This window comes from Xenopus laevis, chromosome 4S (genome assembly GCF_017654675.1).
Source record: "Xenopus laevis strain J_2021 chromosome 4S, Xenopus_laevis_v10.1, whole genome shotgun sequence".
In the NCBI taxonomy this organism is placed as follows: domain Eukaryota; kingdom Metazoa; phylum Chordata; class Amphibia; order Anura; family Pipidae; genus Xenopus; species Xenopus laevis.
This window is the reverse complement of record NC_054378.1, coordinates 100,303,990-100,318,254: the sequence shown is the minus strand read 5'-3', so window position 1 is coordinate 100,318,254 and position 14,265 is coordinate 100,303,990. Positions and strand designations below refer to the sequence as shown.

Sequence of the window (14,265 nt, the reverse complement as noted above, 5' to 3'; positions counted from 1 at the left end):
CAGGATTACCCAGAGGTTTGCAGAACATACGTTTGAACCTTTATGTACAGCATAAGTACCCATACATCACTGCGTGAAGCAACTACAATGCCAAGACTCGTTCAGCCATTTTCTTTCATTATGGAAGCCGTATCTCTGCAGCCTTTGCACGTGCATCCAATGGGTTAAATGCCTCCATATTTTAACGGTTATTACCCAAGGGAACAGCTTGAACACTTGACGTAGGTTCTAGAAAATGAACAGCGCAAAATCGACCATCTGTAATCCTCATCCCCCCATAAAATCGGATGGGCTATCTTCTTTCTATGCTCTATCGCAATATCTAATGTGCATAAATAACGTTTCCCATAGCAATCGCATATGACATATGTTGAAATAACCTTTTGCTTAACAAAAAGTGTTTTCAGCAGGAGAATAACCAAATTTGAGAGACATCAGAGCAAAAAGCTTTCTTCTGTAGCAAGGAAAGCGGGCGAGAAAACGGACCATCAGCTTCCAAGTCATCTGTAAACGAGCAGCTTATCAAACTCTTAATAAACATGTGGGCACCAGACAGAATACAAAGCTTTGTTTTTAACTCATGTCTTGGACTCACAGTTAAGTCTGAAAATCAATGAGAGGCAATTTGTGAATAAAATAAATGCCCGGTGAATAAAAACATACAACCACACTGTATACCTGGTTTGCTAAAAACGATGTAAAATCTGGAAACACTTCATATAAATATTTTCTTTATACCAGAGCTCTCAGCTGAATTTAGAACCATCTACTATGCACACTTTCATGAGATATTTACAAGTTTTCCATTTTGGAAATGGAAACCCCCCCCCCCCAAAAAAAAAGACTACTGTAAAAGAAAAACAAAAACAGTAAATAAGGGTTTGTTTCCTTTTAGGTCTCTTGGCAACTGCAAAACCATATGCAGTTTCCTAGACGTAATCTTTGTTGTGAGTTTTTCCTTGACTCCCAACTAATAATATAATAATAATATGCATTTATTTTAAAAGGAATCTTTATCAAAGTTCCTCAATCACTATAGATACTTTGAGATTTAAAACCAGTACTGCCCACTATTTGCAGAGAAATCTGATTTATCCACTGTACCACTTTATGACATATTATAGAGACTGTTTGGAGGTCATAGCAAATGTCCAAATATGGCCCATATGCCTACAGTTCAATGCCCTTGTTATAAACCAATGAGTGGAACATCACACAAAACAATCTTTATGGAATACAACCAATCTGATATTCCGAGAGTCATATCAGACAGACGACATTATTAACTGTGTGCGGCTGAGGGACAGTCCAAACTACTTAATGTTATAGAATAAAGGTCTTCTTCCTAACAAATAACTTTAGTTCTTTGATCAGTCACTGTAGATTTCAGCACTGATAAAACAAGTCCACGGAGGACAAGTTACTAGAATTGGTTAAGTATGTAATTAACACCCACCCTTCGCCCTGTTCTGGTGCCCTGTCTGCACCAAAATCAACCTTGTAATACCAGGACCATTAATCTGCAAAGAGAGTTTTGGAAAACCCTACAAAATAATCAACTGGCATTCAAAAATGAAAATGCTCAATAGTCCGATCTAAAGTCAACATAAAAGTACTCCCCTCACCCCTTCATTCACTTGTCCCCCTTCTCTTATCTTTCTTTTTGCCCTTTTCTGTACCCCCCCCCCCCTTTATTTAAGGTTACAGATTACTGGCTTTATTATTAAATTACATATTCGTCATTTGTGCTTGCTTGGAATATTTTTATGGCCTTGTGATCTTTATCAATGTACTTTTTTGTATATTGTTTAAATTCAATAAATAATTAAAAACATTATACATAAGGTAGTTTATATAAATTACTTGGCAAGCAAACCTTAAGCATTTCAATTAAAACAGCAAGACGGCAACACTGAATTTCAGGTTAAAGGAACAGTTCAGTGTGAAAATAAAAACTGGGTAAATAGATAGGCTGTGCAAAATAAAAATGTTTCTAATATAGTTAGCCAAAAATGTAATGTATAAAGACTGGAGTGACTGGATGTCTAACATAATAGCCAGAACACTACTTCATGCTTTTCAGCTCTCTAACTCTGAGTTAGTCAGTGACTTTAAGGGGGGGGGCACATGGGACATAACTGTTCAGTGAGTTTGCAATTGATCCTCAGCATTCAGCTCAGATTCAAAAGCAACAGTTATGACCCATGTGCCCCCCTAAAGTCACTAATTGGTTACTGCCTGGTAACCAATCAGTGGAAACCCAGAGAGCTGCAAAGCATAAAGTTGGGTTCAGGCTATTATATTAGACATTCAGTCACTCCAGTCTTTATAGATTACATTTTTTTTGTAACTAACTCTGTTAAAAAATTTTTTTATTTTGCATGGGCTATATATATATATATATATATATATATATATATATATATATATATAATATATATATATATATATATATTTATCCAGTTTTTATTTTTATACTGAACAATTTCTTTTAAAATAACAATGGCAAGACAAAAATAACTCTACAGGCACCTCCTTGAAAAATTATTTGCCATTTTAAATTTAGAACATGGGTTTCATTTGCCTAGATGTGGATATTTTCTTTAAGACGATGCAAAACCGTTGCATCTCCAGCCATTTCAGTCACCCGTGAAAAGGATCAAGGACTATCCGCATACCCCCATTCATTGATTCAGATGATACTGCTGACTTGCATTAAGAGAACCAGTGGCAAAAATAATCAACCAGTCTTATTTTCAATATCTGGAAGAAATTTATCGTTCAGAAACAGATACCTTGCATGTGTTACATCTGGAAGCTGGGTGAGTTCAATTTGCATGAATATCCTAGTCATATGCTGCTTTTAGGGAAAAAAGGGAGCATGCGCAGGAGAAAACATTTAACGGTCTGTTAGCTGAGAAAGGATAAATAATATTTAGCACCAGAATAAAGCACCAAAATGGGAGTTTGAATCCTGCCAGGACTTGTACTAGCTTTTTCATCACTGAAGTATAAGTAGTTAAAAGTGCATTCACTCAATCTGCAGTGAACCATTTACATTGGTCAGTAAGGTTGAAAATGTTCAAACAGACAATAGATCTGTATACTATACCGCTGGTCTATGCAGAAGGTAAATTGCATCAGATCCAAACGTTTGACTTGGGAGTTCATTAAAACACTGGCCCATGTACAGACTGAAAATTCGAACTAATACACGGACATGACTTGAATCAAATAATGAAAATAGAAGGTGTGCCATTGATATGAAATGTATACGGTTTGTTTCAAACATGTATTATGGCACTTGGTCAACTGGGCTAAGGTACTGCGAACCTCCTTAAATTTAATGGTATGCCCACCATGATGCATTTATATTGAGCTTAATATTTTAAATAAATTATTCAAGATTTCAGCTTTTTATAGTTTAAGCCTCTACATTTTAAGAAATATATTGAATATCATAGATACGGAAGTACAAACGGCAGTGGCTTTTTGCAGCTAATTCATTGGTTATTTTAAATAAATATTTTCAGCTTTATATATAATATATATATCTATATATATATTGCTGCAATTTCATTCAGATGCCACAATTTCACATAACATTAAAGAAATTAAAGATGGCTGGCACATTCTTTACTGTACAACCATTATACTACTCCCACAATCCAAGGTTTCACAGATACATTTGATGTAAAATGTGTTTTTGTTGCCCCTCAAATTGCAAGAAAGGACAGGGATGCAGTAAGGTTTGTGGTTTTAGATACATCGTAAAAAGCCAGCTTATGGGATGGGATTGTGCATCGTGTTTTTGTTTTTTCTGTCTCACTTAAAAATGTTACAGAAAAATTTACTATTTAGAACAAGTTTTCAGACACAAAGATATGTAAGCACCAATATTACATTTTAAGAGTAGCACCTATCAAATATAGACCTCTTGTGAAAGGGTGGCGTAGCTTCAGTTGGTATGAGTGAGTGGACCTTTAAATGTCAGGGCCCATATTTTCCCTGCACTTACATGAAGGTGTCTCTCTTTCTGCACTTATTTGCTGGTTGCGACTTTCTCGAAGTCTTGAGCATTGCAGAATTCCTTTATGGTGACGGTTAACAAATTGCTAGTGACATCTGTCACCACTACGTTGGAGCAAGGAGACATGTCTGGACGCCAGTCCCCAGCCTCATCAACATCAGACTCTTCAGGTTCTCGTTGACCACGCTTGCTTGCAGAGGACTCTGGGGGGATTGACAGATCTAAAGCCTCAGACTCTTGCCAGTCTGGAACAGCAGGACTGAGGGTCTCCGGCATAAGCTTGGGCGGGCGGTCATCAGAAGGTGCTGGAGAGGGGCACCCAGAAGTACTAGAACTGTCATCAGCCAAGCCTTCTTGGGTAGACTCTTTACCATCTTTAGCCCCTTCAGGACCATGAAGAGCTGGATTGTTATAAAGAGAAAATGCCCCGTATTTAAGATGGCGTATCTGATTGCGAAGCATACTTTCACTATACTTTTTACTTTTACCAATCACCCTATTTCGGGAGGGGATTTTGGGGCGACCCAGAGGAGCCTTTGTCCCTTTGTCTATGACTTTGAGGTTAAGGATGATGCGGTTTCTTTTTGGCTCTCTAGGCTTGGCCTTGCGGTTGATGATGCGAACCGTTTCAGAAAAAGGTGAAACAGGAGGGCGCATACCAGAGCTTGTTCCAGCTGGGGCAGTGGGATCTGGGCGAGGGAGTGGACGGCGAGACATGCTATGGCAGCGGCGGATATCTTTTTTTAAACGATGTACTGCTGCACTGGAGTGCAACTTTGGAGAGGGACTGGACCCAGGCTTCATGGTGAAATGAACATCACTCAGTTGCAGGGCTTCAGTCTGTGCTCTGGCCTGTTAATAAGGACATTACAAATATTTATCAATAGAAATATTGCCAGAAGTGTTTAAGCTAAACAATGTGCTTATTTTAATAGAAATGTAACAAAGACTTCAAATCAAGTGAATTAAAATGATGGTGGAAAATTGAATCTTCATTTATAGGTCAGTGCTGTCCAACTTCTGTGGTAACAAGGGGCGGAATTTTTCTGGTGGTGGAGGGTCAATAATGGAAGCCAGTGTTGACTACTCCCTGATTTTAAATCACAGCCACTTTCAACCACACTCATGTTATCACAAGAACTTTTACGACCATATCCACATTAATGGTGTTAGCACACCTAAAAACCAAATGGTTGGTGCTCACTGCAGGGATATCACTCATCACTCATATATGAACAAAGTTTATTAAGTTATAGCCTTAAATGCATTTGCCTTCTCCTTCCCAGTGGATAGCACAACAACCCTGGGCACACAATTAAACACCTTAGAGACCCCCTAACAACTAATTCAGAATGCGAACAACCCCCTAAAACAAACCCCCAACAGGCTCACTTCGCACAGGCAGCGTAGGGCAGGCAAAGTATGACACACACAGGCAGCATTTTTATCTTTATTAGAGACCACAAGTTAAAATTTTAAATTACCTTCAGCAGGAATGTTTTTGGTTTAGGGCCTCGTTTCTTCGGTCCATAAATTTCCTGTTCTCTCTCCCTGTGTGAGAGATTGAGAATAAGAGATTGAATAATAAATTCATTATGGGTTTTTATTTACAGGTTGGGGACTGCTGTATATTTTCCCTAGTATAATCAGACTTGAGCAATTAAAGATTCCGGTCTTCCCCCACCCTTCCACAGCAGATATGCTCCAGTTAAGCTCATCATTCAGCAACCACTTTGCTCCAGAGACACGTGAGACAAGCTGGATCAGTGGTAAAAAAAGGGGTCCATGTCTATAGTTGTATGGGGCTGTAAACTGAATCTTAGTGAAGCTTTACAGGTCTAGTTACAAGCTTTTCCTTTTTGGCAGTGGACCAGAAGCCCTCTTACTGTGAATACAGTTTATTTCTTTTGTTGCATACACAAAACCAATCCTACTGTCACAGAGCAATTAGAGCTTACCTATCAGGTCTTTGCTTTTATATTATAACTTGAAGTAGACCGTTTTAAATTTAGTGCTGGTTTCTATTGGCACCCGACATGTGCAATTTAGCACCCATAACCATAAATAAAAGCAAATGTTTCCTATTGTTTTTAGAACTTGTAGGGTAATGCAGACAATATGCTTTCATAAAAAATATACAAGGCAAGTGAGGGTGAGAACAGAAACATTCTTACTTCTGTTCAAAAGCTACAATAAGGCGGGAATCCAATATGTTCTCTTCTGGCTCCCAAGTGCTGTATCTGCAATAAAACACATATTAGAAATGTATACAGCAAAAACATAAAACCTGCGGTGAATTACCAGGATGCCAGTGCTTTTTACTGTAACTTTGCAGCATCTTATACCTATGAAAATCTTATACTCTGGGTGCAGTCATAGGAGAAAGCTGATGCCAATAGAGGGGCTGAATTAGTGGCATAAGGCTTAGTACGGCACATGATGTAGAGAATCAGTCCTGTCTGGCATTAGCCCAAAGTTTATGGGAATTATGGTTTAAGTAGACAGAGGATAAGTAGTAAAAAGCATCGTGGTTGGCCTCTGACATGTAGGGGCCGATTCAATAAATTCGAGTGAAGGATTCAATTCCTAGTCGAATATCGAGGGTTAATTAACCCTCGATATTCGACCCTTAGTGAATCAGCCCCGTAGAGTGCTGTAGAGGTCCTCCCCGAGACCTGCTTTTTATCAAGCAGACCTATGTCACTAAGTCATGTTGGAAATGCATATAGGTGTGTGGGAAATGGTTATGTATTTTAAAGAAGCTATATAGATAAGCAATACCTGCTCAGGGCAAAAGCACACTTGCGTATGGAACATTTCTCTCGGCCTGATAAATATTAATGAGGCAAAGAGAAGCGGATGTGGCAGTTGGCCAGAAAAATGGGCAAGCAGGCATTTTAAATCCAATTTCCGCTCAGCTCTGTGTAGCTGCACATAGGCAGAAACTCTTCTTTTAATGCAGATATAGGAAGACCTGACATCACTGCATCAGCTTCTCTCCCTTCACTATTATTCATCAGCTTAGTGTGCCCTATGAAAATGATGGTGACGTGCAACATGGTTCCAAGGCTTTCCAAAACTTGGCAATGGACCAAAACACACAGAGACAACAATAGTGGGCATCTAATGTAAACTTCTGTAAAGTTAAAGTATGGGGTATTTAAAGATATAGTGTTCTGTCTGAGAATTTTCTACCTCCATGTAGCTGAGCAAGCAGATATGGGTAGGTCAACAATACAATTCATGGAAATATATATTAAAAATGTGACCTACCCCTGGACCTGCTCAGCAATAACTACCTATTGGTCCCAAATAATGGCCTTCTTAGCAACTACCCTTGAGGTACATACCACTACAGTATGTCTATTGGGTGAAGTGGATCACATAGTGCCTACTGCCCATGCAAGGTTGAAATTTTGTGTCCTACTGTTTTATGTAAAAAAAATATATATAATTTTGCACTGGGTGGCATCCCACACAGGACTCCTGGATTAACCAGTGAACTCTGTAATACCTATGATTAAACTCGCAAATGAAGCTAGAGGCATTGCCCGTAAATCCGATAAGGTATGGAAATCAGGCCCTGAAGCACACCCTAGACATAATAATGCCAATAAATAATGTATTCCCTCTGCATTTGCAACACCTCTTAAGAATTTGTTAATCTGAAAATATTGTTGTAAACCTACAGAATAAGCTGATCTACAACCAGTGAAAAGTGTTACCCACCCAAAGCAGCATGGTAACCCACAGGTAAGAATCACAGCAGAAATGTTTATGTAGAAAAATGGCAGGTGGATGAAATGCCTGTCTATGGTACACAGTGGCATAATCAGCAGTATAGGCATGGGATCCCTTATCTGGAAACCTATTATTCAGAAAGGTCCAAATTACAGAGCCATCTCACACAGAGCCAATTTTAAGCAAATAATTCTAATTTTTAAAAATTTATTTTTCTGTAATAATACAACAGCATTTTGTACTTGATCTTCACTTAGCTGCACAAATTCATAATAGTGGCAAAACATTCCTGTTAGGTTTATTTAATGCTTAAATGATTTTTAGTACACTTTGTCTATGGTGAACAAAATTATGGAGACCCCGTATCTGGAAACCTCAGGTCTTGAGGAATCTGGAGAACAGGTTCCATACCAGTTTTCTGAAAACAGTAGTGATCTTTTTAGTCAAAGTAGAACACTACAGTTCACACCAGCATGATCCAACATGTTCTGCAAGCTGTAAAGTTTAATGTTATATGTGTAGTATACATTATTCCCAAAATGCCTTCAGTTTCCCACTCCCATCTTTAACCCTGCACACCATCTACTGTTTCTTGATGGGCGGTGATCCCTAATCTGTATTTATTCATACAGTTTCCCACTCCAACACAGATTCCCGTGCATGGCAACTACACAGATTTATGGTTAATGATTAGCTGGGACACCTGCTTCTGAATATTTTGTAGATTTGTATTTTTCCCCCCTTGTTTAGCCCTGATTAAAGCTCTGCTACAGGAGCAGGACGGATGGCTCTGTAAATAGCTGCAGCTGGATCAAGGGTGTTACAGTGGCCACAGAGAGATTCTATAATCAGCTGGTTTACTTTGCAGTAAAGCAGGAAAACATCTTAACTGCGTGGGAGTTATCAATCATTATGACATGGAGGGGAAATGCTAACTACTTGCTCATGTAAATAAAAGTACAGGGGGTGGGAGAGTTTTAGTAATCACAGCTGAAAAATATAATTGAAACCATTTGAAAAAATAAATGTTTTATATAATCTTGTGTTTAGTCTAGATAAAGACATTTGGACAGAGTACCCCATAAAAACAACCAAAAAAAAAAACTCTCTACACTCATAGTTGGCCCCGATATGATGGGGAGTTTTTATGTATGGGCATGTGTGAGTTATACATGATACACTGTAGTTTGTGCAACTCTCAAAATGAAATGACATCTCACTTTAGGAAGCAAATTACATTAAAACTGAAACGTCTGAATTTGTTAAAATCTTTGTTGACAAATGGGCTATTTAACGGAGGGTTATATTGTGGGTGCAAAAATGAAACTTCAAATTGCATGTACAGGTATGGGATCTGTTATCCAGAATGCTTGGGAGCAGAGATTTTCCGGATAATGAATCTATCTGTATCTTCATATCTTAAGTCTACTAGAAAATTATTTAAAAGTAAATAAACTCATTAGGCTGATTTTACCTCTAATAAGGATTAATTATATCTTAGTTTACACCAAGTAAAAGATACTGTTTTATGGTTACAGAGAAAAAAAAAATCATTTTTACATTTTTTTTTTAATTATTTGGATAAAATGGAAGCTATGGGAGACAACCTTCCTGTAATTCTGAGCATTCTGGACAATGGGTTTCCAGTTAACAGATCTTATACCTGTACTCATTTTTGTACAGATTCCAGTGTGCATGTGCTCTGATGACAAGAACTGTAGAACTGATACTGTATAGGTTTTGTGCAGTTTTGGGACATACTAACCTTACTTTTCCTTCTATATTTACACAGAGTGTAGGGATGTCTAATCTCTAGTCTTACAATGAGGTGCATTACCTAAATGCAAATTTAGAGGTTTTTCCCCTCTCAAACATAAAACACAGATATAAAACGCTCCCAATATGCAAGAAGTTAGTTCATTACTGCTTTACCCGTGCCATTATGCTGTATACTGTGACAAAATAAGACCATGTCACAGCAAAGCTTTGGTAAATATGATATGGTAAATGTTCACTAATAAAAAATATTTCTAATTAAAATAGAGTGTATATTTTGCCTGTGGCAGAAATCTGCGTTAACCAATCAGACATTTGCATTCAATAGCTTACTACATTTGAATGACCTTAACCAACTGCTCGTTACTATGGTTTCTACTTCATGGAAAATTTTGCGAATTCGCCTCAAGGACTCAAGATTGCAGGTCTAACTGAAATATTCTTGGTATTAGCTACTCCTGGACAATTAAAAAGAGATAAAATACTGGTGAATCATTTGTGGTGGCGGGGGTTGTTGCGGGCAGGCAGAAAATAGTATTTTGTCCACTTGAACATCATGGACGCTATTGCAAAATGTTAAGCCAGCTTGCTCATAAATAGGAATATTTCCGGTTCCATCCAGCTGCTTTGGTAAATTAATCGTAAGAAAGAAGAACACAGCTTATCACTCCAGAAGTACTTAAACACTGTATGGAGCTTTGGAATAGCATGTTGTTACCAATATATTTACAGATCTGAAAGACGCTAACTGCAAAATAGCATTTAAGGGTTAACATTTCCCTTTTTACATGTTTTACATTAACCCCACATTTTGTGATGGTCTGCGTCCTGCCTCAGAGATCACCTGATCGGAAATACTACAACTCTAACAGGAAGAAGCGTGGAAGCAAAAGACAGAACATTGTCCGTTAATTGGCTCATATGACCTAACAAGTATGTTTGTTTGTGTGGACCGTGAATAATAGGATCAAAATATATTATGAAAATAGTTTATTTACATAAAGCATGTTTTTGTTTTTACATTTGAGCTGTTTCGGGCAATATATTTTTAGAGACCTACTTGTTTGGGAGTATAGACTTTTAATCTCCGTGGTGTGCCAAATGTGAGGTACCCCCAAATGTGAGGCACATAGTAATCACTTACCCGATACCCAGGGGCAGTGCTCTGGTTAGCAGAAAAGTGCACCAACCTGGGGTACTTATGTAGAAATGTATCGGTAGCAATTCTCTCTCTTCTGTCCCCTTTCATGGGGCACGGGGAAATCGGGCATGCACATTTCGGCTTTTCACTCTACAGTGCATGCAAACTTGTGTGAAGAAAGAAGATGCAGGAAAAGAGTCACTCCATGTGCTTCTCCAGAAATACCCTGGTGAGTTCAGTTTTCTGCTAACAAGAGCTCTGGCCATGGGTATCATGTAAGTGAGTGTAATCACTTGGGGGTGCTTAACATTTGGCACCACCCAGTGATTTCATCATTCTTTCCCCGTTAAGTTTTCCTGGGGAGTACTGTAGTTCATCCATTCATTCATTACTGGGGAAAGTTTACACTATTCCCATTAAAATTACATGAGTGATGTCAGTGATGGAATAAACTCAGCTGATGCATCAGTACTGTAAGTACTGCGAATATATAAAGACATATTTAAATAAGCATTTGTAATGCATATTTTGTACTTATTTTTTGAATCAATCAAAACACAGTTAATGAAATACTTACTTGATAGCCCAGCCTTTCCATTTTACCAGATACTCCACACGCCCCTATAAAACATGAGAAAAAAAAAAAAAAAAAAGTATTGAGATGGCCCACATTCAAAGATTGCATTTTAAATTTCAATATTTGTATTTGCATTTTAAAAGTACTATAGAAAAGGGAACAGTTCAGAAAATGTAGACTAAGGATTATTTCTGCACAAACTAGAGTCACCGGACAATAATACAGGGCTTCCTATATTTCTGTCTATATTCCTTTTTGATAACATTGGGCACTCTTTTTATTGGCTAGGCCAAAAATACCAGTCGGGGGCAACCTTAGCAGAAACACGGCATACAGGCAAAAGCACCAAAAAAAGCCCAGGATCAACTAAGCCCCTTCAGGGTACACTTTATGTCTGTTATGCCCATATCTGTGGTATAATTTGGGTCTCCAGATCACAAAAAGAACATTATTATTAATTATTAATATTATTCTGCTGCTGGATTTATCCTCTACATTCATAAAAATTCTAAACCCGCTTGGGATCTGAGATTGAGCTGCATCCTGGTTCTTTTCTAACCAACTTTCTGACATATTATTGTCAGTCTGCTATGCCAACAAACCTCTTGTGCAGTTAGATTGCAGTAAGAGTTCTCGCTCTATAGGAGATCTAATCAGTTATTTTGGGAAAAAGATAACAGAAACACCATCCTGCACTTGACACAAAACATTACGGGATGCACTGCACTCCCATGCCAATATCTTCGGTCATCTTGTGGATGTCCCTGGTAAAAGTAATGTGTTGTATCTTCCGCACTCCTGCAATTCACTTCAGCTGCAATGGTGGTGCTGGTCCTCTGTTGACCCAGTTACGTCCCTGAGCAACATCAATTTTTGTACATGGAGCCACACTCAGTCAATTCTCTGCAGTTGGGGATGAACCCCTTTTTTTATTATATCACCAACAGTATCAATGTTTCGGGGGGTTTCACCCTCCCTTCATCCCTGGAAAAAGGTCTGGAAATAGAAATACACAACCAAAAGCAACCACCAGCACGCTGGATTAAGTCCTGTAGCAGGCCAGTGCAGGTGTGAGGCCGGTAGCTACAGATGTAGTTACAGGGACAGGTTTAATTCTGAAATCTTTGGCCCTCCTTCTGTTAAATCTGATTCGCCGACTCTCTTCAAGCCCAACCTCATATAACATGGCTTCTAGGTATCCGGCAGGACTGTATTTAAATCTGATGCTGCCCTAGGGATTGGACCTAAACAAGCCCCCTACATGCCCCATGTGATGTCAGAATGTTGTGTGCATGACATCACACGCACGGACATAGCAGAAGTAACACCATGCAGATGTCACTTCTGCAAGCAAGCCGGCCCCCTACCCCTCACCCCCCCAGTTTTTTCACCGGATTTCCTACGGAAATTCGTGGAAGAGGCTAGACGCATTTTTTTTTTTTTAAGTTTAAAAAATACATTTATAGGCACCAAAATCTGCGGCCCTAGGCACAGGCCCTCGAGTGCCTTAATATAAATACGGCCCTGGTATCAGGGTGGGCAGGAGGTAGGGCTTGAGTACAGCTGTTGCTACTCAGGTGTTCAGACCCAGCAGGTATCTTCTGTAGAACTACAACTCTATGCACACGAACTGTAAGCACACTCCCCTATGTGCAAGCAACTGTGCAACCCCCGTGGGTGCCCCTTACCTTAACTGACACCAACATTCCAGACCTGAGAGAACACTTGAGGCTGGGGTAGCAGGACAGGAAAAGGGAATTCTCTGCAGCTGTCAGCACAGCTGGCATTTAGCATTTAGACCCCGCCCCCATCCGAATACGCGCTCGGTGTGGGGGGGGGGTAAAGCCCTACAGTTGGGAAAGTCTGCGCTATCGGGTGCGAATTAACGCTGCCTCCATGCCACTTGGGCTGCCCACCTGCTTGTATACAAACAACACTTGTACCCGGTCACATTGCAGACGATTTGTCATTTTCCCAGTATTTGTTTTTTATCCAGACGGCAACCTCGCGACTATGACTCGGCGCGACGTGAATGTACCACAGGGATGGGAATCGTTTCCCCGCCGCAATCCTAAACTGCAGCCTGCATGCAAACAGTTAACGCCTGCAAACCAGCGCCATTGCGATGCAGAAGGGCCTGTCTGGCAGGAGCTGACAGCGCAGCTATAAACACTATAAACACAGGCACTGGGGAGCCCGTCACACAGTCTGTCCCAACCAATCGTTTCCTCAACAGGCTCTCACCTTCCTAATACGCCGTTTCATAATCGACTCTGCGGCAAAGACCCGCTCCCCGACAGCAGACAGCTCCATGTTCAGCGCGCCCCCGGCAAAGACCAGCAGACAGCTCCTCCTCTCCCGGCTGCTGTCACCTCAGCAGCTCAACCCCGCCCCCTGCCGCTATTGTTGGCTCCGCCTTTTTCTGCTGTCAACTTTTAGACCACGCCCCTCTGGAGCTGCGTGTCCTCTCACAAACTGCGTAAACTCTTTCTTCCCAGAGGCAACCGCGCCTACTAACTTCAGCCAAACTTTTGTTCTCTTATGGCCCTCAAACATCCTCACATATCCTGAATCTCGACTTCAAACAAACAAAAAATCTTATCTTCTATGGACTTTGTGCTAAGTAACAGCAATAAAATGTGATTTTTGCTTTAGGGCAGAGACACACGTTCAGATTCGGGGAGATCGCCTCATCTTTGGGCGACTAATCTCCCCCAACTGCCTCGCGCCGGTTAGAATCTAAATTATTTTTCTCGTGAGACAATTCAGGCAACATTGGAAAACGAAGCACACCTAGGGGCAGGGGCGCTCCGCCAATGAGGCGAGCTGAGCCGCTCGCCTCAGGCGGCAGCGCCGGACAGGATTCCAGGGGCGGCAAAAAGCCGCTCCTGCACCTTTAAGAGCCGAATTTCCGGTTTTTAAACCGGAAATTCGGCTGCGCTATTGCGAGAGAGCGCAATTGCGCTCTCCGCAATCGTGTTCCTGCCTCCCCTCGCCGAC

The 14,265-nt window shown here is 40.2% G+C and overlaps 1 protein-coding gene across 1 annotated transcript; it reads right to left on the bottom strand.

Annotated features, from left to right (window-relative positions):
• Positions 1 to 2,753: 2,753 nt before the first annotated feature.
• On the bottom strand, positions 2,754 to 13,666 carry cbx6.S (chromobox 6 S homeolog). The gene is made up of 5 exons (XM_018261219.2): positions 13,510 to 13,666; positions 11,266 to 11,309; positions 6,205 to 6,270; positions 5,515 to 5,581; positions 2,754 to 4,882 (listed from the first exon to the last, which is right to left on the bottom strand). The coding sequence occupies exons 1-5, from the start codon at positions 13,576 to 13,578 to the stop codon at positions 4,043 to 4,045; spliced, it is 1,086 nt and encodes a 361-aa protein (XP_018116708.1). The 5' UTR covers positions 13,579 to 13,666; the 3' UTR covers positions 2,754 to 4,042.
• Between the last annotated feature and the right edge of the window lie 599 nt (positions 13,667 to 14,265).

What these genes read in the sequence shown, in the direction of transcription:
- cbx6.S (XM_018261219.2), bottom strand. Translation starts at nt 13,578, where the DNA reads ATGGAGCTGTCTGCTGTCGGGGAGCGGGTCTTTGCCGCAGAGTCGATT. An exon ending in TGAAACGGCGTATTAGGAAG is followed by an intron (nt 11,310 to 13,509) that starts GTGAGAGCCTGT and finishes CATGTTTTATAG; the next exon opens with GGGCGTGTGGAGTATCTGGT. An exon ending in ATTGTAGCTTTTGAACAGAA is followed by an intron (nt 5,582 to 6,204) that starts GTAAGAATGTTT and finishes TCTCTCACACAG; the next exon opens with GGAGAGAGAACAGGAAATTT.